Source organism: Salmo trutta, chromosome 13 (assembly GCF_901001165.1).
Source record: "Salmo trutta chromosome 13, fSalTru1.1, whole genome shotgun sequence".
In the NCBI taxonomy this organism is placed as follows: Eukaryota; Metazoa; Chordata; class Actinopteri; order Salmoniformes; family Salmonidae; genus Salmo; species Salmo trutta.
In genome coordinates, this window is record NC_042969.1 from 28,737,815 (window position 1) to 28,763,459 (window position 25,645).

The 25,645-nt window shown below is 45.8% G+C and overlaps 2 protein-coding genes across 3 annotated transcripts in view; both read left to right on the forward strand.

Annotated features, from left to right (window-relative positions):
• Positions 1–518: 518 nt before the first annotated feature.
• On the forward strand, positions 519–21,030 carry itk (IL2 inducible T cell kinase). 2 transcript variants are annotated; one of them, XM_029771757.1, is made up of 17 exons: positions 519–797; positions 1,046–1,150; positions 1,300–1,381; positions 1,588–1,719; positions 1,898–1,935; positions 2,050–2,201; positions 2,430–2,495; positions 2,628–2,682; positions 13,706–13,785; positions 14,036–14,181; positions 16,950–17,024; positions 18,396–18,564; positions 18,760–18,976; positions 19,307–19,371; positions 19,577–19,695; positions 19,836–19,993; positions 20,756–21,030. In XM_029771757.1, the coding sequence occupies exons 1-17, from the start codon at positions 660–662 to the stop codon at positions 20,819–20,821; spliced, it is 1,863 nt and encodes a 620-aa protein (XP_029627617.1). In that variant the 5' UTR covers positions 519–659; the 3' UTR covers positions 20,822–21,030. The 2 variants fall into 2 exon arrangements, with proteins under 2 accessions (XP_029627617.1, XP_029627618.1); XM_029771758.1 differs by having other exon boundaries at positions 1,588–1,713.
• Positions 21,031–22,149: 1,119 nt separating this feature from the next.
• LOC115205612 (cytoplasmic FMR1-interacting protein 2) overlaps positions 22,150–25,645 on the forward strand; it is a gene marked incomplete at its 3' end in the record, with an annotated part of 48,717 nt that continues 45,221 nt past the window's right edge. The window contains 1 exon segment of the mRNA XM_029771777.1: positions 22,150–22,327.

The following is a 25,645-nucleotide window of genomic DNA, read 5'->3' on the forward strand; positions in this document are numbered from 1 at the left end:
GACTTGGTGCTCAAAACAACACATTTTCCTGGACCACTTTTGGCTCGGGAGTGCTACTTGCAGAAGTACTGGCTAAAAAGTAGGCAAAAGTACCAGAGAATATCTTTAAGTACCTTACTGTGATTGGGAACCATAATAAATACAAATACAAATAGCCACTGTTGCCAAAATAATGACCTGTCCAGCATTTTTATACATGCTTGATGGGATATGAATTGCTTAATTAACTGAGGAACAACACCTGTGTGGAAGCACCTGCTTTCGATATACTTAATATCCCTCAGTTATTCAAGTGTTTCCATTAGTTTGGCAGTTACCTGCATAATAGCATTTGTTCAACTACAAATGTGTTTTAAGTGTACGTTTAGCCTAATTTCTGGGGAGAGAGCTGCTCAGGCCCTGTGGTTCTGTGCACCCATGCAGCTTGTGATGTTTCAACGTGTGTGTGAGTGCATCTTAGTCTGTGTGTGAGTGTTGGTCTCCCTCAGCCGTGCTCAAGGAAGTGGTTTACCTAGTGTATCTACAGCGGAAACTCACACGACACAAACTCCCTCACTCTTTTCCTTCTCTCCATTATATAGGTGTTCAGTCTAACTCTACAGCCCACCTCGCTGTCTTTCTCTCTGTCTCTCAATGTTAGCCAGGTATCTGTGTTCACTATGCTCCCCACAGTAATCTTGAAGGGGACTCTCATCAAGAAATCTCAGCAGAAGCGAAGGACGTCGCCCTGTAATTACAAGGAAAGGTTCTTTGTCTTGGACACCCAGGACCTGACCTATTCTGAACAGCGCCCTGGGGTATGTACAATTTTTATTGTTAAATTGTTTGTGGTTTGTTTGTTTATCAATATCTGTCAAAAATGACATTTATTGTTGAAATTAATTTACACTTTACACTTCAGTAGTCTAATTTTGAAAATCATATATTGAGTTATGAAGAAATCTTGCTTTTACAGAATATGACAGTTACAGTATGGGGGTTGTATTGTTTGATGTGAAAATAGAAAGTTGTGAAGATGTTGATAGAAGGTTGTATTCTTCTTCAGAAAAAGCCCATCCAGAAAGGCTGCATTGAGCTCTCCAGGATCAAGTGTGTGGAGATAGTGTGCAGTGAAGCCCCAATCCCCTGCAGCAACAAGTACCCCTTCCAGGTAAGACCACATAAGACAACTCATCTCTTCTACTGCTTCTGTCTAATGGAGGAATGCTAATTACTCACCATTGGGAACAATTTACAATGACTTTCATTTATAAGCCATGACACTGTTTTTATTTTAGATATGCATAAATGTCTCAACAGGTTGTCCACGACAACTGCTACCTGTACATCTTCGCCCCGGACAACGACTGTCGTCAGAGATGGGTCCGAGCTCTGAAGGAGGGTGAGCAGCAGTTATGGAAAACATTCAACATCAGACCCATAATACCAATACCACAGAGCTGAGTTTGTTTATATATATATATACCATAAGATTAGAAAAACAACATAATATTAAGAGTAGTATATCAACATTATATTATAAACTCTATGACACATTTGAGCCTCCATGTCTTACACTGTATTTCATTTCTCTCTCTTGCAATAAAGAGACCAAGTGCAACGCATTACTCCTGAAGTATCACCCCAACTTCTGGATGGAGGGGAGGTGGAGGTGCTGCTACCAGACAGAGAAGATGGCTACAGGATGTCAGGAGTACGACCCTGTGGGATACGGTACAGGTATATTTCACTTGAAGAGTGCATTTCCCACACTCAATAATAATAATAATAATAATATTATATCTTACATATAAACCATATATAAATCCTTTGAAAAGTATATTATGTTAACTGCCCCCCCCCCCCCCCCACAACAGCTTAGACTTTTAAGAATTAACCACAAAATGCCTTTCTGTAGCTTCCAAGAAGCCTCTCCCTCCAACCCCGGACACACAGGTAAATATGCACATGTCATGTCTATATACTTCACCGTGCCTGTAAACATACAGTATGTTGCTTTGAGTCATTTTAATGCTAAGGATCAGTGTTTCCCTTACATCGTGCCCATAGCGGCGGCTCTCCGACCCGGGCCAGAGTGTGGTGGTTGCGCTACAGAACTACAGTCCCCATGGAGACACAGAGCTGGCCCTTCACAAAGACCAGGAGTACATCCTGACTGACAGCTCCCACCATGATTGGTGGACCGTACAGGACCACAGAGGGTAAGTAGAGACGACATGGCAACTCTATGACAACTCTGTGACAACTCTATGAGAACTCTGTGACAACTCTGTGACAACTCTATGAGAACTCTGTGACAACTCTGTGGCATATGACAACCTGATGACAACCCGATGACAACTCTATAAGCCTATCTGTAATATGTATTATTGGCTGTGTAGTTGTACACACCTACAGTATTCATCCCATTTTGTCATTTCCTTCCATAGAAACACAGGTTTTGTACCTTGCACTTATATAGCGGAAAAATCCTGCAACAACTTCAACAGATTTGAGTGAGTCGGATTTATATCAAATACAATTCTCCTGACTATTTTTATAGTATAAGATAACAATTGTACCCTGATATTTTATTTCAGCCATCTGATTGGTCTAGGTTGTTTATAATTCCCCTTCTTGTTTTCCAGATGGTATAACAAAGACATAACGAGAGGGAGAGCTGAGGAACTCCTGATGACAGAGGTAAACAACGCCGACCTTCTTCAGTTTTTTGTTAAACTGTACTACAGAAGGGAGAGGACAGACATAGTTTGGTGTTAAACTGTACTACAGAAGGGAGAGGACAGACATAGTTTGGTGTTAAACTGTACTACAGAAGGGAGAGGACAGACATAGTTTGGTGTTAAACTGTACTACAGAAGGGAGAGGACAGACATAGTTTGGTGTTAAACTGTACTACAGAAGGGAGAGGACAGACATAGTTTGGTGTTAAACTGTACTACAGAAGGGAGAGGACAGACATAGTTTGGTGTTAAACTGTACTATAGAAGGGAGAGGACAGACATAGTTTGGTGTTAAACTGTACTATAGAAGGGAGAGGACAGACATAGTTTGGTGTTAAACTGTACTATAGAAGGGAGAGGACAGACATAGTTTGGTGTTAAACTGTACTACAGAAGGGAGAGGACAGACATAGTTTGGTGTTAAACTGTACTACAGAAGGGAGAGGACAGACATAGTTTGGTGTTAAACTGTACTACAGAAGGGAGAGGACAGACATAGTTTGGTGTTAAACTGTACTACAGAAGGGAGAGGACAGACATAGTTTGGTGTTAAACTGTACTACAGAAGGGAGAGGACAGACATAGTTTGGTGTTAAACTGTACTACAGAAGGGAGAGGACAGACATAGTTTGGTGTTAAACTGTACTACAGAAGGGAGAGGACAGACATAGTTTGGTGTTAAACTGTACTATAGAAGGGAGAGGACAGACATAGTTTTTTGTTAAACTGTACTACAGAAGGGAGAGGACAGACATAGTTTGGTGTTAAACTGTACTACAGAAGGGAGAGGACAGACATAGTTTGGTGTTAAACTGTACTACAGAAGGGAGAGGACAGACATAGTTTGGTGTTAAACTGTACTATAGAAGGGAGAGGACAGACATAGTTTGGTGTTAAACTGTACTATAGAAGGGAGAGGACAGACATAGTTTGGTGTTAAACTGTACTACAGAAGGGAGAGGACAGACATAGTTTGGTGTTAAACTGTACTACAGAAGGGAGAGGACAGACATAGTTTGGTGTTAAACTGTACTACAGAAGGGAGAGGACAGACATAGTTTGGTGTTAAACTGTACTACAGAAGGGAGAGGACAGACATAGTTTGGTGTTAAACTGTACTATAGAAGGGAGAGGACAGACATAGTTTTTTGTTAAACTGTACTACAGAAGGGAGAGGACAGACATAGTTTGGTGTTAAACTGTACTACAGAAGGGAGAGGACAGACATAGTTTGGTGTTAAACTGTACTACAGAAGGGAGAGGACAGACATAGTTTGGTGTTAAACTGTACTATAGAAGGGAGAGGACAGACATAGTTTGGTGTTAAACTGTACTACAGAAGGGAGAGGACAGACATAGTTTGGTGTTAAACTGTACTATAGAAGGGAGAGGACAGACATTGTGGGCCTGAGTAAATCAAAAAGCAAGGTTATCAGAATTACAACCAGACAATACTGAAACTAGAGAGAAAACATGTTTTTGTTATCCCTAAAAAAGTATAACTGTAAAAATATATATAAATATTTTTATTGATTATGTTTGAAAATGAGATCATGTTTTGAATTTATCCAGAAAATTTGGTTACCGGATTTGACTGAATAAATTCCTGTATCTTGCCGCAGCAGCACGGATGAAAAAGCTGCATTTTGCAAGATGCATGTCCACACGCATGCACGTACATGCACGTACACACACACACACACACACACACACACACACACACACAGACACACACACACACACACACACACACACAGAGTGAAAGATGACATTTGAAACAACAGAGCAGGTTGCTCAGGTCCAGGATTTCCTGTTGTAAATGTGTCATAATCGCTATTACAGACAGATGGTGACAGTGGAAGGGGAGGGTTAGGGTTGTGTAGTGTGATAGTGGGAGGGTTAGGGTTGTGTAGTGTGATAGTGGGAGGGTTAGGGTTGTGTAGTGGGAGGGTTAGGGTTGTGTAGTGTGACAGTGGGAGGGTTAGGGTTGTGTAGTGTGACAGTGGGAGGGTTAGGGTTGTGTAGTGTGACAGTGGGAGGGTTAGGGTTGTGTAGTGTGACAGTGGGAGGGTTAGGGTTGTGTAGTGTGATAGTGGGAGGGTTAGGGTTGTGTAGTGTGACAGTGGGAGGGTTAGGGTTGTGTAGTGGGAGGGTTAGGGTTGTGTAGTGTGACAGTGGGAGGGTTAGGGTTGTGTAGTGTGATAGTGGGAGGGTTAGGGTTGTGTAGTGTGATAGTGGGAGGGTTAGGGTTGTGTAGTGGGATAGTGGGAGGGTTAGGGTTGTGTAGTGTGATAGTGGGAGGGTTAGGGTTGTGTAGTGGGAGGGTTAGGGTTGTGTAGTGTGACAGTGGGAGGGTTAGGGTTGTGTAGTGTGACAGTGGGAGGGTTAGGGTTGTGTAGTGTGATAGTGGGACGGTTAGGGTTGTGTAGTGTGACAGTGGGAGGGTTAGGGTTGTGTAGTGTGACAGTGGGAGGGTTAGGGTTGTGTAGTGTGACAGTGGGAGGGTTAGGGTTGTGTAGTGTGACAGTGGGAGGGTTAGGGTTGTGTAGTGTGACAGTGGGAGGGTTAGGGTTGTGTAGTGTGATAGTGGGAGGGTTAGGGTTGTGTAGTGTGACAGTGGGAGGGTTAGGGTTGTGTAGTGTGACAGTGGGAGGGTTAGGGTTGTGTAGTGTGACAGTGGGAGGGTTAGGGTTGTGTAGTGTGACAGTGGGAGGGTTAGGGTTGTGTAGTGTGACGGTGGGAGGGTTAGGGTTGTGTAGTGTGACAGTGGGAGGGTTAGGGTTGTGTAGTGTGACAGTGGGGAGGGTTAGGGTTGTGTAGTGTGACAGTGGGAGGGTTAGGGTTGTGTAGTGTGACAGTGGGAGGGTTAGGGTTGTGTAGTGTGACAGTGGGAGGGTTAGGGTTGTGTAGTGTGACAGTGGGAGGGTTAGGGTTGTGTAGTGTGACAGTGGGAGGGTTAGGGTTGTGTAGTGTGACAGTGGGAGGGTTAGGGTTGTGTAGTGGGAGGGTTAGGGTTGTGTAGTGTGACATTGGGAGGGTTAGGGTTGTGTAGTGTGACAGTGGTAGGGTAGGTTTAGGGTTGTGTAGTGTGACAGTGGTAAGGTTAGGGTTGTGTAGTGTGACAGTGGGAGGGTTAGGGTTGTGTAGTGGGAGGGTTAGGGTTGTGTAGTGTGACAGTGGGAGGGTTAGCGTTGTGTAGTGTGACAGTGGGAGGGTTAGGGTTGTGTAGTGTGACAGTGGGAGGGTTAGGGTTGTGTAGTGTGACAGTGGGAGGGTTAGGGTTGTGTAGTGTGACAGTGGAGGGTTAGGGTTGTGTAGTGTGGACAGTGGGAGGGTTAGGGTTGTGTAGTGGGAGGGTTAGGGTTGTGTAGTGTGACAGTGGGAGGGTAGGGTTGTGTAGTGTGACAGTGGGAGGGTTAGGGTTGTGTAGTGTGACAGTGGGAGGGTTAGGGTTGTGTAGTGTGACAGTGGGAGGGTTAGGGTTGTGTAGTGGACAGTGGGAGGGTTAGGGTTGTGTAGTGTGACAGTGGGAGGGTTAGCGTTGTGTAGTGTGACAGTGGGAGGGTTAGGTTTTGGTAGTGTGACAGTGGGAGGGTTAGGGTTGTGTAGGGTTGTGTAGTGGACAGTGGGAGGGTTAGGGTTGTGTAGTGTGACAGTGGGAGGGTTAGGGTTGTGTAGTGTGACAGTGGGAGGGTTAGGGTTGTGTAGTGTGACAGTGGGAGGGTTAGGGTTGTGTAGTGTGACAGTGGAGGGTTAGGGTTGTGTAGTGTGACAGTGGGAGGGTTAGGGTTGTGTAGTGTGATAGTGGGAGGGTTAGGGTTGTGTAGTGTGACAGTGGGAGGGTTAGGGTTGTGTAGTGTGACGGTGGGAGGGTTAGGGTTGTGTAGTGGGAGGGTTAGGGTTGTGTAGTGTGACAGTGGGAGGGTTAGGGTTGTGTAGTGTGACAGTGGGAGGGTTAGGGTTGTGTAGTGTGACAGTGGGAGGGTTAGGGTTGTGTAGTGGGAGGGTTAGGGTTGTGTAGTGTGACATTGGGAGGGTTAGGGTTGTGTAGTGTGACAGTGGGAGGGTTAGGGTTGTGTAGTGGGAGGGTTAGGGTTGTGTAGTGTGACAGTGGGAGGGTTAGGGTTGTGTAGTGTGACAGTGGGAGGGTTAGGGTTGTGTAGTGGGAGGGTTAGGGTTGTGTAGTGTGACAGTGGGAGGGTTAGCGTTGTGTAGTGTGACAGTGGGAGGGTTAGGGTTGTGTAGTGTGACGGTGGGAGGGTTAGGGTTGTGTAGTGTGACAGTGGGAGGGTTAGGGTTGTGTAGTGTGACAGTGGGAGGGTTAGGGTTGTGTAATGTGACAGTGGGAGGGTTAGGGTTGTGTAGTGTGACAGTGGGAGGGTTAGGGTTGTGTAGTGTGACAGTGGGAGGGTTAGGGTTGTGTAGTGTGACAGTGGGAGGGTTAGGGTTGTGTAGTGGGAGGGTTAGGGTTGTGTAGTGTGACAGTGGGAGGGTTAGGGTTGTGTAGTGGGAGGGTTAGGGTTGTGTAGTGTGACATTGGGAGGGTTAGGGTTGTGTAGTGTGACAGTGGGAGGGTTAGGGTTGTGTAGTGGGAGGGTTAGGGTTGTGTAGTGTGACATTGGGAGGGTTAGGGTTGTATAGTGTGACAGTGGGAGGGTTAGGGTTGTGTAGTGTGACAGTGGGAGGGTTAGGGTTGTGTAATGTGACAGTGGGAGGGTTAGGGTTGTGTAGTGTGACAGTGGGAGGGTTAGGGTTGTGTAGTGTGACAGTGGGAGGGTTAGGGTTGTGTAGTGTGACGGTGGGAGGGTTAGGGTTGTGTAGTGGGAGGGTTAGGGTTGTGTAGTGTGACAGTGGGAGGGTTAGGGTTGTGTAGTGTGACAGTGGGAGGGTTAGGGTTGTGTAGTGGGAGGGTTAGGGTTGTGTAGTGTGACAGTGGGAGGGTTAGGGTTGTGTAGTGTGACGGTGGGAGGGTTAGGGTTGTGTAGTGGGAGGGTTAGGGTTGTATAGTGTGACAGTGGGAGGGTTAGGGTTGTGTAGTGTGATAGTGGGAGGGTTAGGGTTGTGTAGTGTGATAGTGGGAGGGTTAGGGTTGTGTAGTGTGACAGTGGGAGGGTTAGGGTTGTGTAGTGTGACAGTGGGAGGGTTAGGGTTGTGTAGTGTGACAGTGGGAGGGTTAGGGTTGTGTAGTGTGACAGTGGGAGGGTTAGGGGTTGTATAGTGTGACAGTGGGAGGGTTAGGGTTGTGTAGTGTGACAGTGGGAGGGTTAGGGTTGTGTAGTGTGACAGTGGGAGGGTTAGGGTTGTGTAGTGTGACAGTGGGAGGGTTAGGGTTGTGTAGTGGGACAGTGGGAGGGTTAGGGTTGTGTAGTGTGACAGTGGGAGGGTTAGGGTTGTGTAGTGTGACAGTGGGAGGGTTAGGGTTGTGTAGTGGGAGGGTTAGGGTTGTGTAATGTGACAGTGGGAGGGTTAGGGTTGTGTAGTGGTAGGGTTAGGGTTGTGTAGTGTGACAGTGGGAGGGTTAGGGTTGTGTAGTGTGACAGTGGGAGGGTTAGGGTTGTGTAGTGTGACGGTGGGAGGGTTAGGGTTGTGTAGTGTGACAGTGGGAGGGTTAGGGTTGTGTAATGTGACAGTGGGAGGGTTAGGGTTGTGTAGTGTGACAGTGGGAGGGTTAGGGTTGTGTAGTGTGACAGTGGGAGGGTTAGGGTTGTGTAGTGTGACAGTGGGAGGGTTAGGGTTGTGTAGTGTGATAGTGGGAGGGTTAGGGTTGTGTAGTGTGACAGTGGGAGGGTTAGGGTTGTGTAGTGTGACAGTGGGAGGGTTAGGGTTGTGTAGTGTGACAGTGGGAGGGTTAGGGTTGTGTAGTGTGACAGTGGGAGGGTTAGGGTTGTGTAGTGTGATAGTGGGAGGGTTAGGGTTGTGTAGTGTGACAGTGGGAGGGTTAGGGTTGTGTAGTGGGAGGGTTAGGGTTGTGTAGTGTGACAGTGGGAGGGTTAGGGTTGTGTAGTGTGATAGTGGGAGGGTTAGGGTTGTGTAGTGTGATAGTGGGAGGGTTAGGGTTGTGTAGTGGGATAGTGGGAGGGTTAGGGTTGTGTATTTTGACAGTGGGAGGGTTAGGGTTGTGTAGTGGGAGGGTTAGGGTTGTGTAGTGTGACTGTGGGAGGGTTAGGGTTGTGTAGTGTGACAGTGGGAGGGTTAGGGTTGTGTAGTGGGAGGGTTAGGGTTGTGTAGTGTGACAGTGGGAGGGTTAGGGTTGTGTAGTGGGAGGGTTAGGGTTGTGTAGTGTGACAGTGGGAGGGTTAGGGTTGTGTAGTGTGACAGTGGTAGGGTTAGGGTTGTGTAGTGTGACAGTGGGAGGGTTAGGGTTGTGTAGTGTGATAGTGGGAGGGTTAGGGTTGTGTAATGTGACAGTGGGAGGGTTAGGGTTGTGTAGTGTGACAGTGGGAGGGTTAGGGTTGTGTAGTGTGACAGTGGGAGGGTTAGGGTTGTGTAGTGGGAGGGTTAGGGTTGTGTAGTGTGACATTGGGAGGGTTAGGGTTGTGTAGTGTGACAGTGGGAGAGTTAGGGTTGTGTATTTTGACAGTGGGAGGGTTAGGGTTGTGTAGTGTGACAGTGGGAGGGTTAGGGTTTGTGTAGTGTGACAGTGGGAGGGTTAGGGTTGTGTAGTGGGAGGGTTAGGGTTGTGTAGTGTGACAGTGGGAGGGTTAGGGTTGTGTAGTGTGACAGTGGGAGAGTTAGGGTTGTATTTGACAGTGGGAGGGTTAGGGTTGTGTAGTGTGACAGTGGGAGGGTTAGGGTTGTGTAGTGTGACAGTGGGAGGGTTAGGGTTGTGTAGTGTGACAGTGGGAGGGTTAGGGTTGTGTAGTGGGAGGGTTAGGGTTGTGTAGTGTGACAGTGGGGAGGGTTAGGGTTGTGTAGTGTGACAGTGGTAGGGTTAGGGTTGTGTAGTGGTAGGGTTAGGGTTGTGTAGTGTGACAGTGGGAGGGTTAGGGTTGTGTAGTGTGACAGTGGTAGGGTTAGGGTTGTGTAGTGGTAGGGTTAGGGTTTGTGAGTGTGACAGTGGGAGGGTTAGGGTTGTGTAGTGTGACAGTGGGAGGGTTAGGGTTGTGTAGTGTGACGGTGGGGAGGGTTAGGGTTGGTGTAGTGGGAGGGTTAGGGTTGTGTAGTGTGACAGTGGGAGGGTTAGGGTTGTTGTAGTGTGACAGTGGGAGGGTTAGGTTTGTGTAGTGTGACAGTGGGAGGGTTAGGGTTGTGTAGTGGGAGGGTTAGGGTTGTGTAGTGTGACAGTGGGAGGGTTAGGGTTGTGTAGTGGGAGGGTTAGGGTTGTGTAGTGTGACAGTGGGAGGGAAGGGTTAGGGTTGTGTAGTGTGACAGTGGGAGGGTTAGGGGTTGTGTAGTGTGACAGTGGGAGGGTTAGGGTTGTGTAGTGTGACATTGGGAGGGTTAGGGTTGTGTAGTGTGATAGTGGGAGGGTTAGGGTTGTGTAGTGTGACAGTGGGAGGGTTAGGGTTGTGTAGTGTGACAGTGGGAGGGTTAGGGTTGTGTAGTGGGAGGGTTAGGGTTGTGTAGTGTGACAGTGGGAGAGTTAGGGTTGTGTAGTGTGACAGTGGGAGGGTTAGGGTTGTGTAGTGTGACAGTGGGGAGGGTTAGGGTTGGTGTAGTGTGATAGTGGGAGGGTTAGGGTTGTGTAGTGTGACAGTGGGAGGGTTAGGGTTGTGTAGTGTGACAGTGGGAGGGTTAGGGTTGTGTAGTGTGACAGTGGGAGGGTTAGGGTGTGTAGTGTGACGGTGGGAGGGTTAGGGTTGTGTAATGTGACAGTGGGAGGGTTAGGGTTGTATAGTGGGAGGGTTAGGGTTGTGTAGTGTGACAGTGGGAGGGTTAGGGTTGTGTAGTGTGACAGTGGGAGGGTTAGGGTTGTGTAGTGGTAGGGTTAGGGTTGTGTAGTGTGACAGTGGGAGGGTTAGGGTTGTGTAGTGTGACAGTGGGAGGGTTAGCGTTGTGTAGTGTGACAGTGGGGAGGGTTAGGGTTGTGTAGTGTGACAGTGGGAGGGTTAGGGTTGTGTAGTGTGACAGTGGGAGGGTTAGGGTTGTGTAGTGTGACAGTGGGAGGGTTAGGGTTGTGTAGTGTGACAGTGGGAGGGTTAGGGTTGTGTAGTGTGACGGTGGGAGGGTTAGGGTGTGTAGTGGGAGGGTTAGGGTTGTGTAGTGTGACAGTGGGAGGGTTAGGGTTGTGTAGTGTGACAGTGGGAGGGTTAGGGTTGTGTAGTGTGACGGTGGGAGGGTTAGGGTTTGTGTAGTGGGAGGGTTAGGGTTGTGTAGTGTGACAGTGGGAGGGTTAGGGTTGTGTAGTGTGACAGTGGGAGGGTTAGGGTTGTGTAGTGTGACAGTGGGGAGGGTTAGGGTGGTGTAGTGTGATAGTGGGAGGGTTAGGGTTGTGTAGTGTGACGGTGGGAGGGTTAGGGTTGTGTAATGTGACAGTGGGAGGGTTAGGGTTGTGTAGTGGGAGGGTTAGGGTTGTGTAGTGTGACAGTGGGAGGGTTAGGTTTGTGTAGTGTGACAGTGGGAGGGTTAGGGTTGTGTAGTGGGAGGGTAGGGTTGTGTAGTGTGACAGTGGGAGGGTTAGGGGTTGTGTAGTGTGACAGTGGGAGGGTTAGGGTTGTGTAGTGTGACAGTGGGAGGGTTAGGGTTGTGTAGTGTGACAGTGGGAGGGTTAGGGTTGTGTAGTGTGATAGTGGGAGGGTTAGGGTTGTGTAGTGTGACAGTGGGAGGGTTAGGGTTGTGTAGTGTGATAGTGGTAGGGTTAGGGTTGTGTAGTGTGACAGTGGGAGGGTTAGGGTTGTGTAGTGTGACAGTGGGAGGGTTAGGGTTGTGTAGTGTGACAGTGGGAGGGTTAGGGTTGTGTAGTGTGATAGTGGGAGGGTTAGGGTTGTGTAGTGTGACAGTGGGAGGGTTAGGGTTGTGTAGTGTGATAGTGGGAGGGTTAGGGTTGTGTAGTGTGACAGTGGGAGGGTTAGGGTTGTGTAGTGTGACAGTGGGAGGGTTAGGGTTGTGTAGTGTGACGGTGGGAGGGTTAGGGTTGTGTAGTGTGACAGTGGGAGGGTTAGGGTTGTGTAGTGGGAGGGTTAGGGTTGTGTAGTGTGACATTGGGAGGGTTAGGGTTGTGTAGTGTGACAGTGGGAGGGTTAGGGTTGTGTAGTGGGAGGGTTAGGGTTGTGTAGTGTGACAGTGGGAGGGTTAGGGTTGTGTAGTGTGACAGTGGGAGGGTTAGGGTTGTGTAGTGTGATAGTGGGGAGGGTTAGGGTTGTGTAGTGGGAGGGTTAGGGTTGTGTAGTGTGACATTGGGAGGGTTAGGGTTGTGTAGTGTGACAGTGGGAGGGTTAGGGTTGTGTAGTGGGAGGGTTAGGGTTGTGTAGTGTGACAGTGGGAGGGTTAGGGTTGTGTAGTGTGACAGTGGGAGGGTTAGGGTTGGTGTAGTGTGATAGTGGGAGGGTTAGGGTTGTGTAGTGTGACAGTGGGAGGGTTAGGGTTGTGTAGTGTGACAGTGGGAGGGGTTAGGGTTGTGTAGTGTGACAGTGGGAGGGTTAGGGTTGTGTAGTGGGAGGGTTAGGGTTGTGTAGTGTGACAGTGGGAGGGTTAGGGTTGTGTAGTGTGACAGTGGTAGGGTTAGGGTTGTGTAGTGGTAGGGTTAGGGTTGTGTAGTGTGACAGTGGGAGGGTTAGGGTTGTGTAGTGTGACAGTGGTAGGGTTAGGGTTGTGTAGTGGTAGGGTTAGGGTTGTGTAGTGTGACAGTGGGAGGGTTAGGGTTGTGTAGTGTGACAGTGGGAGGGTTAGGGTTGTGTAGTGTGACGGTGGGAGGGTTAGGGTTGTGTAGTGGGAGGGTTAGGGTTGTGTAGTGTGACAGTGGGAGGGTTAGGGTTGTGTAGTGTGACAGTGGGAGGGTTAGGGTTGTGTAGTGTGACAGTGGGAGGGTTAGGGTTGTGTAGTGTGACAGTGGGAGGGTTAGGGTTGTATAGTGGGAGGGTTAGGGTTGTGTAGTGTGACAGTGGGAGGGTTAGGGTTGTGTAGTGTGACATTGGGAGGGTTAGGGTTGTATAGTGTGACAGTGGGAGAGTTAGGGTTGTATAGTGTGACAGTGGGAGAGTTAGGGTTGTGTAGTGTGACAGTGGTAGGGTTAGGGTTGTGTAGTGTGACAGTGGGAGGGTTAGGGTTGTGTAGTGGTAGGGTTAGGGTTGTGTAGTGTGACAGTGGGAGGGTTAGGGTTGTGTAGTGTGACAGTGGGAGGGTTAGGGTTGTGTAGTGTGATAGTGGGAGGGTTAGGGTTGTGTAGTGGGATAGTGGGAGGGTTAGGGTTGTGTAGTGTGACATTGGGAGGGTTAGGGTTGTGTAGTGTGACAGTGGGAGGGTTAGGGTTGTATAGTGTGACAGTGGTAGGGTAGGTTTAGGGTTGTGTAGTGTGACGGTGGGAGAGTTAGGGTTAGGGTTGTGTAGTGTGACAGTGGGAGGGTTAGGGTTGTGTAGTGTGACAGTGGGAGGGTTAGGGTTGTGTAGTGTGACAGTGGTAGGGTTAGGGTTGTGTAGTGTGACAGTGGGAGGGTTAGGGTTGTGTAGTGGTAGGGTTAGGGTTGTGTAGTGTGACAGTGGGAGGGTTAGGGTTGTGTAGTGTGACAGTGGTAGGGTTAGGGTTGTGTAGTGTGACAGTGGGAGGGAAGGGTTAGGGTTGTGTAGTGTGACATTTGGAGAGTAAAATGGGTGTTGTGCGTTTCAAGCTCCCGTCCGTTGGGGAGTCTCACTGTGCTGTCATGTCAAGGCTTATTCACATAATATTATCGTAAGTAGAGATTGAAAATATTACATCCACGTAACTATGACATGACATACAACAAATTCAACGTAATGAACTCAGCAGATGGCTTGAATTATAATGAATTTTATCTGACGATTATGATTTTTCCTACTCAAATGAAAGGTTGTGTTTGTTTGTGCAGGGTAAGGAAGGAGCCTTTATGGTGCGAGACTCCAGGTGTGCAGGTGTCTACACTGTGTCTGTCTTCACTAAAGCCCCAGGGTAACTACTGCCTGTTTCAGCTATGTCGCTCAGCTTCGATTACAGTCAGTTAAAGGGGCAATCTGTGATTGGTATTTTGACATCCCTAGCACTGTCTAAGAATTTGAGAGTGGTTACATATCTCCAGCCCCATCTCTCAGCTTTTTATTAAAACAGTGGTGGGTTGCCTGCTTTGTTATTCTTTGAACTGTATATTGCCCCTTTAAAGATTTTGCTATGACATAGTTACATGATGATGAACCACCTTCAGATCCAACGGGCAGAAGAACCCGCGGGTGAAGCACTACCAGATCAGACAGTCAGAGGCAGAGGAGACGTCCAAGTTTTACCTGGCAGAGAAATACCTGTTCATGACTATTCCTGAACTCATCCAGTACCACCAACACAACGCTGCAGGTACCTGAGCTCATCCAGTACCACCAACACAACGCTGCAGGTACCTGAGCTACCTAATACAGCTGTTTACAGGCCAGTGTGACCTATTTGGATTTGTACCCAGGTCGACTGTGTTTGTTAGTCCGTTGAGATAAAGCCTAGGCATCTTCAGGGGTCATGTAAGGTTCCACCAGCATGGATCTCCCGCAGTAGAGAGGGAGATGGGAGATGAGTGTTAATGTAGTGTGAAATCCTATAACTCCCTGTGGGAGGAGCTATAGGAGGACGGGGTCATTGTAATGGCTGGAAGGTTGTCAATGGAACAGAGTCAAACACATTGTTTCCATGTGTTTGATCTGTTAGGTACCATTCAATTTATTCCAATCCAGCCATTACAATGAGCCCGTCCTCCTGTAGCTCCTCCAATCAGCCTCCTCTGTGTGAAATGGTTCTATACATTCTATGGTCCAGATGTTCTCCCCTTAGTATAGGGTACAGTCGTTTCCTTAGTATAGGGTACAGTCGTTTCCTTCGTATAGGGTACAGTCGTTTCCTTAGTATAGGGTACAGTCGTTTCCTTAGTATAGGGTACAATCGTTTCCTTAGTATAGGGTACAGTCGTTTCCTTAGTATAGGGTACAGTCGTTTCCTTAGTATAGGGTATAGTCGTTTCCTTAGTATAGGGTATAGTCGTTTCCTTAGTATAGGGTACAGTCGTTTCCTTAGTATAGGGTACAATCGTTTCCTTAGTATAGGGTACAGTCTTTTCCTTAGTACAGGGTACAATCGTTTCCTTAGTATAGGGTACAGTCGTTTCCTTAGTATAGGGTACAGTAGTTTCCTTAGTATAGGGTACAGTCGTTTCCTTAGTATAGGGTACAGTAGTTTCCTTAGTATAGGGTACAATCGTTTCCTTAGTATAGGGTACAGTCGTTTCCTTAGTATAGGGTACAGTCTTTTCCTTAGTATAGGGTACAGTCGTTTCCTTAGTATAGGGTACAGTCGTTTCCTTAGTATAGGGTACAATCGTTTCCTTAGTATAGGGTACAATCGTTTCCTTTATACAAGGTACAGTCGTTTCCTTAGTATAGGGTACAATCGTTTCCTTAGTATAGGGTACTGTCGTTTCCTTAGTATAGGGTACAGTCTTTTCCTTAGTATAGGGTACAGTCTTTTCCTTAGTATAGGGTACAATCGTTTCCTTAGTATAGGGTACAGTCGTTTCCTTAGTATAGGGTACAGTCGTTTCCTTAGTATAGGGTACAATCGTTTCCTTAGTATAGGGTACAATCGTTTCCTTAGTATAGGGTACAGTCATTTCCTTAGTATAGGGTACAGTCGTTTCCTTAGTATAGGGTACAGTCGTTTCCTTAGTATAGGGTATAGTCGTTTCCTTAGTATAGGGTACAATCGTTTCCTTAGTATAGGGTACAGTCGTTTCCTTAGTATAGGGTATAGTCGTTTCCTTAGTATAGGGTACAATCGTTTCCTTAGTATAGGGTACAGTCGTTTCCTTAGTATAGGGTACAATCGTTTCCTTAGTATAGGGTACAGTCATTTCCTTAGTATAGGGTACAATCGTTTCCTTAGTATAGGGTACAGTCGTTTCCTTAGTATAGGGTACAGTCGTTTCCTTAGTATAGGGTATAGTCGTTTCCTTAGTATAGGGTACAATCGTTTCCTTAGTATAGGGTACAGTCGTTTCCTTAGTATAGGGTACAATCGTTTCCTTAGTATAGGGTACAGTCTTTTCCTTAGTATAGGGTACAGTCGTTTCCTTAGTATAGGGTACAGTCGTTTCCTTAGTATAGGGTACAATCGTTTCCTTAGTATAGGGTACAGTCATTTCCTTAGTATAGGGTACAGTCGTTTCCTTAGTATAGGGTACAGTCGTTTCCTTAGTATAGGGTATAGTCGTTTCCTTAGTATAGGGTACAATCGTTTCCTTAGTATAGGGTACAGTCGTTTCCTTAGTATAGGGTATAGTCGTTTCCTTAGTATAGGGTACAATCGTTTCCTTAGTATAGGGTACAGTCGTTTCCTTAGTATAGGGTACAATCGTTTCCTTAGTATAGGGTACAGTCATTTCCTTAGTATAGGGTACAATCGTTTCCTTAGTATAGGGTACAGTCGTTTCCTTAGTATAGGGTACAGTCGTTTCCTTAGTATAGGGTATAGTCGTTTCCTTAGTATAGGGTACAATCGTTTCCTTAGTATAGGGTACAGTCGTTTCCTTAGTATAGGGTACAATCGTTTCCTTAGTATAGGGTACAGTCTTTTCCTTAGTATAGGGTACAGTCGTTTCCTTAGTATAGGGTACAGTCGTTTCCTTAGTATAGGGTACAATCGTTTCTTTAGTGTAGGGTACAATCGTTTCCTTAGTATAGGGTATAGTCGTTTCCTTAGTATAGGGTACAATCGTTTCCTTAGTATAGGGTACAATCGTTTCCTAACAGCAACATTCTACAGAGGAAACTGCCTGTAAAATAAGAGTTAATGTGTTCTATTGTTAAAGCAGAATAGCCTAAAGCCTCTACATTATCTAACTACCGGTATATGCACATTTAGTTTTGATTTAGTTTTGTTGTTTCATCCTGACATTCACTCTCTCTCTGTGTGTGTGTGTGTGTGTGTGTGTGTGTGTGTGTGTGTGTGTGTGTGTGTGTGTGTGTGTGTGTGTGTGTGTGTGCGCGAGCGTGTGTTGTCTGTGTGTGTGTGTGTGTGTGTGTGTGTGTGTGTGTGTGTGGGGTGTGCATGCATTTGTGCGTTTGTGTGTCTGGTCTCTGCAGGTCTGATCACGCGACTGAGGCATCCCATCTCTCAGGGTAGAGAGAACTTTCAGAGCCCTGCAGAACTCTCAAAAGGTCAGAGGACGACCTGCTGCTCCTGCCTCTAGGCAGCCAGCAACCATTTTGTTTGGTTATTGATTATAGTTACCATAGAGATAGTTAGAGGACTATTTTTTGTATCTGTTTGATTATAGCATCTGTAACAACAGGGCTGTCTATACGCAGTCCTCTAACTATCTCTATGGAAGTTACCTAACCCTGAATTAATGACAATTACAAAGCTCAAACACAAAGCAGATAACACACCAGATACGTGTATGTTATTGATAAGTTACTGTGTAATAAAGATACGCTTATATTTTATTGATAAGTTACTGTGTAATAAAGATACGCTTATATTTTATTGATAAGTTAATGTGTAATAAAGATACACTTATATTTTAGCGATAAGTTACTGTGTAATAAAGATACACTTATATTTTAGCGATAAGTTACTGTGTAATAAAGATACACTTATATTTTATTGATAAGTTAATGTGTAATAAAGATACGCTTATATTTTATCGATAAGTTAATGCGTAATAAAGATACGCTTATATTTTATTGATAAGTTAATGTGTAATAAAGATACACTTATATTTTAGCGATAAGTTACTGTGTAATAAAGATACACTTATATTTTAGCGATAAGTTACTGTGTAATAAAGATACACTTATATTTTATTGATAAGTTAATGTGTAATAAAGATACGCTTATATTTTATCGATAAGTTACTGTGTAATAAAGATACACTTATATGAAATAGATAAGTTACTGTATAATAAAGATATCCTTTTATGTTATAGATAAGTTACTGTATGATATAGATATGCTTATATGTTATAGATAAGTTACTGTATAATAAAGATAAGATCAAACATAACATATACATGATAGTGAGAATTGGCATGTTTTGCTATTCTAAAAGCATTCGGACTGGGATGACATTAGTGGTGATGTAAGGTAGACACCTGTGTGATGAGGTACCCAGGTTTAGCAGCCAATAGGCAGGCAGTTCCACCACACCCTGAAAACCTCCACACAGGAGGGACTACCTGGAGGAGAAAGTGGCAAGCAACCACAGTGTACCATGTTGTGTTCAGGCTTGATGTATCTTCCAATAATTGCATTAGTATGTCATTATTACTTCTGCACTCTCTCTCCCCTTCCACCCTCCCTCTCCCTACCCCCTCCCTCTCCCTTCCCTCTCCCTACCCCCTCCACCCTCCCTCTCCCTACCCCCTCCCTCTCCCCTACCCCTTCCACCCTCCCTCTCCCTACCCCTTCCACCCTCCCTCTCCCTACCCCCTCCACCCTCCCTCTCCCTACCCCCTCCACCCTCCCTCTCCCTACCCCCTCCACCCTCCCTCTCTCTCCCCCTCCCTCTCCCTACCCCCACCCTCCAGGCCAGTGGGAGGTGGACCCAGCAGAGCTGATCCTGGGTGAGGAAGTGGGCAGCGGTCAGTTTGGCCTGGTACTCCAGGGGCGCTGGAGGGAGCGCAGGGTAGCTGTGAAGATGATCCGGGAGGGAGCCATGTCTGAGGAGGACTTTAAAGAGGAGGCCAGGGTCATGACGTGAGTGGACTTTATAGTGGTGGGGGGACATCTTAGAAGACACCCTATTCCCTACATAGTGGACTATTTGTAACAATTTTTTAGCCGTGAAATGCAAGGCTGTGTCTCAAATTACACACTGGACCCGTGCTATGTAATGACCTACTTCTGATCAGAGCGTGTGTGTGTGTGTGTGTGTGCGTGTGCGTGTTGCAGGATTCTGTCCCACTGTAAGCTGGTACAGCTGTATGGTGTGTGTACCCAGCATTCTCCCATGTGTCTGGTGTTTGAGTTGATGGAGCAGGGCTGCCTGTCGGACTACCTCCGAGCCAGGAGGGGGCGTATGTCCCAGGACACCCTACTGGGGATGTGTCTGGACGTCAGTGAAGGGATGGCATACCTGGAGAGCAATAACTTCATCCACAGAGACCTGGTAACCCACCCAAAGACCTGAACATATGTGTTTATGAGCGTGTGCATGCGTACGTGCTTGCCTGCTTGCGTGTGAGCTTGTTTAGTCACAATTTATTTTAAGTGCATTTCACAAATCTCAACACACTTTACATAGAAAATGTAAATTCATTCATAGAAAGAAAACACAGAACAGCTTAGAAATGGTTGTTTTACCTCACTGGCTGAAACATCAAGGAACTCTGCTTGGTTAAGGCCTAGCTGTATTTTCAGTGATAGTGGAGTGTATAGTACATAAGATGGACAAACTACTGCAGATCATAAGTGTGTGTTCTGAACCCAACCCTCACAGGCAGCCAGAAACTGTCTGGTCTCCTGCAACAACGTGGTGAAGGTGTCTGATTTTGGAATGACCAGGTGAGTTTGTGACAGACTGGTTGATGCCTATTGATAAAGGCCAGAATATATGGTGATTCAGGGTGAAGACTTGAACCAGTGACCCACCCTGACAGGGAAACTGGTCAGACTTCTCTACAGGGGGCACTGTGTATCTATCCATGGAAGCTGCAGAGACGCACACAGATAACCGTGTGTCCTTTCCTCCCCTGTCCTGTCCTACCAGGTTTGTTCTAGATGACCAGTACACCAGCTCTCAGGGCTCCAAGTTCCCCATCAAGTGGTCTTCTCCTGAGGTCATCAAGTACTGCAAGTTCAGCAGCAAGTCTGACGTCTGGTCCTTTGGTGGGTTTATTCATCCTCTCTGAGACTGTTGTGCATGGTCAGATACTGAGCTTCTTCAACTTAGAAAATGTATACTAGAGGTATGATGAATTAATGTTGAATCCTCTCCTTTCCTCCTCCTCTCCTCCCCTCTCCTCCAGGTGTGTTTATGTGGGAGGTATATACTGAGGGGCGTCTGCCCTATGAGAACCGGTCTAATGGTGAGGTGGTGGAGGCCCTGAATGCAGGCCTGAGGCTGCTGAAACCCAGACAGGCCCCAGAGGCTGTGCACCTCCTCATGGAGTGGTGCTGGAAGGAGGTGGGTGGGAAGGATCTACCTGGTTCACACCTGTAGCTTACTGACCCACCTATACTGTTAGTAGTGTGGGTGGGTAAGGTGTGGGTGGGTAAGGTCGGTGTGTGTGTGGGTGGGTGGGTGGGTGTAGTGTGTGGGTGTAGTATGGGTTTGTGTGTGTGGATGGGTAGGGTGGGTGGGTTTCCCAATCTCGGTCCTCGGGACCCCAATGGGTGCAAATGTCATTTTTGTTTGCCCTAACATTAAACAGCTGATTGAAATAATCAAAGCTTGATGATGAGTTGATTATTTGAATCCATGCTAGTGTAAAAAACTAAATATGCACCCCTTGGGGTTTGGGAAACGCTGCAGTAGACAGACTCACCTGTGCCTTACTGATTCAGCTTGGTAGGTTGGTTCACCTGTACCTTACTGATTCAGCTTGGTAGGTTGGTTCACCTGTACCTTACTGATTCAGCTTGGTAGGTTGGTTCACCTGTGCCTTACTGATTCAGCTTGGTAGGTTGGTTCACCTGTGCCTTACTGATTCAGCTTGGTAGGTTGGTTCACCTGTACCTTACTGATTCAGCTTGGTAGGTTGGTTCACCTGTACCTTACTGATTCAGCTTGGTAGGTTGGTTCACCTGTACCTTATTGATTCAGCTTGGTAGGTTGGTTCACCTGTACCTTACTGATTCAGCTTGGTAGGTTGGTTTACCTGTGATCTTAGTGTAGCTTGTGTTTTAAGCATAATGTCTTGTGATTGATCTGTCTCTTCCTGTGTAGAAACCAGAAGACCGTCCATCCTTTGCTCTCCTGCTGCACGAGCTGGCCTCTCTCTCAGACCTCTGAGCCTGAATGGACAAGCTATTCAACCAAACCTAGTCTGCTAACTAGCTATCCGGGGTAAATCATGGAAGAATCATTTGCTCAATAAAACTGAAGATTCTATACAAAAAAGTCTTAGCTAGCTGTATTTATGTTATTTATTAATGTCCTTCTAGTTTCTATTTCTTACTTTTTTTATAGCAACCATATTTTTTATAAAATGAAGAAGTCTACTTCTCTTGTGTCTTGATTTCTTGTTTCTGTCTATTGTGTTTATTAGTTGTTTCATAAGTTTACTTTTGTTTGATTTCCCTGTCTGTCGTCCCAAGTCTGACTGTCCATCACAACCCATTTACTCACGATGTCATAATGTAGGCTATTCCCATCACCCTTCTACGTCCTTACGTACTAGGATCTCTGTATAGCTGGCTCCTGCCGTCCTAAAACTAAATAACCACAATGCATAATACTCATTAATAGTTCACTTGTCAATACAGTAATTGTAGGTGGTTTTAATGTATCCAGGGTTCTCAGGCAGATATGCACACACACACACACACACACACACACACACACACACACACACACACATACACACACACACACACACTGAGCCCTGATAAAGTATGAATGTGTTCTAAGTCTGTGGTTCCTGACAGCCCTACATGCCTGCTCTGGTTGCTGTGACAACGAGGTTTGACTGGGTACCTGTACTGGCATAGTAATACCCTCAGGCAGAGAGTATACGCAGAATTACATATAGGATCTCTGTGGGAGTATAGATACACATGATAGAATAGATATAGATCGACATATAGATAGATATAAATATACAGTAGATAGTTTTAGGCATATTCTACTAAACCTTTATATACAATCCATTGTAAGGTGACTGAGCTAAATTCTAAAAATATTTTCTTTACTTCTAAGAACACCTGTGCCTATAAAATAGCATACTAGGCCTATACAGTCCTGTCAAGGACGCTGTAATCTGTGCAGTTGATGTGATCAAAGTTTGACACCATCTCTGTCATGAAAACTGGGTCATTGAGTGGTGCCTGTGCAGTGCATGGTAAGTAAGTAATATCCTGCAATATCTAATCAAATGGACCTGCGGAAGAATGTGTAGCACGTTTCAATGTAGGCCTAGTGGTTTATAATATGATTTCAAGGGGAATAGTTTGTAGCGAATAGCGATAGATAGGCGACATTGCAAATACATTATTTCATTTTGACGACACAAAAGCCTCATCGCAAGGCGTTTTGAGTGTCGGTCTGTGCAACAACATTGGCCATATTCAGCACCACAGTTCCATCCCCCTGCCTGTGTGAGTGACTGTCTCTTTAAGGAAATACACTTGCAGCCATTTTCTGCTCTTTGTGTGGGGTGGATTATTCGGCTATGCGCTGAGAGAAACGAGAGCATCAATCGGGGAAAAGGCCAGAAAAACTTCAATAAAACATTGGATTTTCGTCGCACAGTGAGACATTGTCCGCACTAATTATCCTGGACGGACATGCAAGTTGCAGGTATGTGCAAAATGTAGCGGAATATGTTGCCAGTGCACTGCAAAGATGTGCGGGTAGCCTAAACTCCCTTCTCGACCGGAGGCTGCGATAGACGTACAGAACCTGCCGTGTTTCCCCTATCTTGCATGGTGCAACATCACTGTACCTTTGGAAGCAATTAACGTATTTTTTTTCTCCCATTTTTTAAAACATTGATAACAAATAAACACATCGGATTCTATCATTCATTCATTTTTGCGTTCGTTTGCCGCTTCACTTATTCAGTGATATGAATAAACCACCCCGTTATTTCAGCCAGTGTATTGATAGCATCATACTCCGACAGATGGGTGGGGTGAACGAGGTTTTGCGTGTGGCAGTGTCTGTAGGGAAATATTTTTACATGAAAATAGGCTACGGGTGATATTCATATCACACAATGCATTTTGTCTTATAATAAAACAATTATATTAAGTTATAGTGAAATGTTCCGAGAGATACATTGGTTACAACTAGTGGAGATTAGTTCTCTAACGTGTAGTCTACCCGTCTACTAAATTCTTTATAGTTTTCATTGTTTTCATTGTTTCCCACTTAAACTCCTATCAGCAATTCGTTACAATGTATCCGTTAGGTGTCACCTCGTTGACAAAAGGCAGGTTTACAAATATCAATGTAGCCACATTTTCATTGTAGATGCGTCCTTCCAACCCAGGCCTCATGATGCTGTTCTAGACTGATGCACGGATGACAGGTTCATCCACTTCCGTTATGTAGGCAATGGATTCTCCAGCATCAAATGAATGATTTTTTTTCCACACTCAAATAATTAATAACCATTTGACTTTATTCGACTGTAACACTTGAAAGATTTGTTTATTTGGATCCCCATTAGCTTTTGCAGAAGCAGCAGCTACTTTTTCTGGGGTCTGCAAAAAACACAGAACATGACAAGTAACAAAACACTGATACACTGATAGACAAGGACAGTCACACATATTTCAAATACAATGACAAAGAAGACATAATACAAACAATACAACAACAAAAAATGTGTGTGTGTCCATTCATTACCCCGCCGTTCCATGAGTTGTGGTTTAATCCGTTTTTGAAAGCAAATTTTGCTGTTTGCTTGAGTAATTGGAGATGGAAGGGAGTTCCATGCGATCATGGCTCTTTAAAACTGTGCGTTGCCGTGAATTTGTTTTGGACTAGCGGACTGTGAAGAGACCCCTGGTGGCATGTCTTGTGGGGTAGGTATGGGTGTTTGAGCAGAATGTTATTTGATAATGTAGTCAATCTGGAATGTTCATCACAGTAATATTTCTCATAAGAACTAGAAGAGAAGCAGTTCATCTCTCGTCAACCCTCAACCATGTGGCTCAGTTGGTAGAGCATGGTGTTTGCAACGCCAGGGTTGTGGGTTTGATTCCCACAGGGGACCAGTACGAAACAATTAATAAAAATAAAACAAATGTATGAAGTGTATGCATTCACTACTGTAAGTTGCTCTGGATAAGAGCATCTGCTGAATGACTAAAATGTAAATGTAACAAGGAAAGACTGACATGCATGTTGTTGATGTTAGTTCTGTATGTGCGTTCCAACGCATAATAATGGCTGGAATGGAGTAAATGGAATGGTATCAAAAACATGGTTTTCATGAGTTTCATTCCATTCATTGTACTCCATTACTCCATTCCATTCATTGTACTCCATTCCAGCCATTATTATGAGCCTCTCAGCAGCCTCCACTGATGGTCACTTAAGGGCAAGGTGTGCTGCTCTGTTTTGAGACAGTTGCTGCTAGGTCTTTCTTTGCTGTACTTGACCATATTACCAGATAGTAATCAAGATGGGACAAGATCAGAGCCTGAACAACTAGTACAGTTAATTTTTTAATCAAAAATGCAGAACATCGTTTTTTTATAATAAACATACCCCTCCCCATCTTCACAACAAGTTTATCAATATGATTTGACCATGATAATTGACCATCCAATGTTATACCTTGGAGTTTAACGTCCTAAATTTTCTCAGTGGTCACCCTTTGTGTACAACTCCAGTTGAGGTTTAGGTCTTAGAGCATGTTTTGAACCAAATGCAATGCTTTTAGTTTTAGGTGTATTTATGACCAGTTTATTATTAATCACCCATTCTGATACTGACTGTAACTCCTTATTTAGAATTTCAGTGATCTCTGGCTTTGCGTGCAGACATGTAGAGTGTGGAATAATTCGCATACATAGTCATTCTAAATTCAGCAAGAAAAGAAACGTCCCCTTTTCAGGACCCTGTCTTTCAAAGATAATTCGTAAAATCCAAATAACTTCACAGATCTTCATTGTAGAGGGTTTAAACACTTTCCCATACTTGTTCAATGAACCATAAACAATTAATGAACATGCACCTGTGGATCGGTCGTTAAGACACTAACAGCTTACAGTCGGTAGGCAATTAAGGTCACAGTTAGGACACTAAAGAGGCCTTTCTACTGACTCTGAAAAACACCAAAAGAACGATGCCTAGGGTTCTTGCTCATCTGCGTGAACATGCCATAGGCATGCTGCAAGGAGGCATGAGGACTGCAGATGTAGCCAGGGCAATAAATTGCAATGTCTGTACTATGAGACACCTAAGACAGCGCTACAGGGAGACAGGACCGACAGCTGATCGTCCTCGTAGTGGCAGACCACGTGTAACAACACCTGCACAGGATCGGTACATCCGAACATCACACCTGCGGGACAGGTACAGGATGGCAACAACAACTGCCCGAGTTACACCAGGAACGCACAATCCCTCCATCAGTGCTCATCTGTCCGCAATAGGCAGATGAGCACTGACTGTCCGCAATAGGCTGAGAGAGGCTGGACTGAAGGCTTGTAGGCCTGTTGTAAGGCAGGTCCTCACCAGACATCACCGGCAACAACGTTGCCTATTGGCACAAACCCACCGTTGCTGGACTAGACAGGAATGGCAAAAAGTGCTCTTCACTGACGAGACGCAGTTTTGTCTCACCAGGGGTGATGGTCAGATTAGCGTTTATCGTCGAAGGAATGAGCGTTACACAGAGGCCTGTACTCTGGAGCGGGATCGATTTGGAGGTGGAGGGTCCGTCATGGTCTGGGGCGGTGTGTCACAGCATCATTGGACTGAGCTTGTTGTCATTGCAAGCAATCTCAACGCTGTGCGTTACAGGGAAGACTTCCTCCTCCCTCGTGGTACCCTTCCTGCAGGCTCATCCTGACATGACCCTCCAGCATGACAATGCCACCAGCCATACTGCTCGTTCTGTGCGTGATTTCCTGCATGACAGGAATGTCAGTGTTCTGCCAT

Coding starts and splice junctions, on each gene's coding strand:
- itk (XM_029771757.1), top strand. CDS start 660: ATGCTCCCCACAGTAATCTTGAAGGGGACTCTCATCAAGAAATCTCAG. Junction 1,382..1,587: donor GGTCCGAGCTCTGAAGGAGG/GTGAGCAGCAGT, acceptor CTTGCAATAAAG/AGACCAAGTGCAACGCATTA. Junction 1,936..2,049: donor CTCCAACCCCGGACACACAG/GTAAATATGCAC, acceptor TCGTGCCCATAG/CGGCGGCTCTCCGACCCGGG.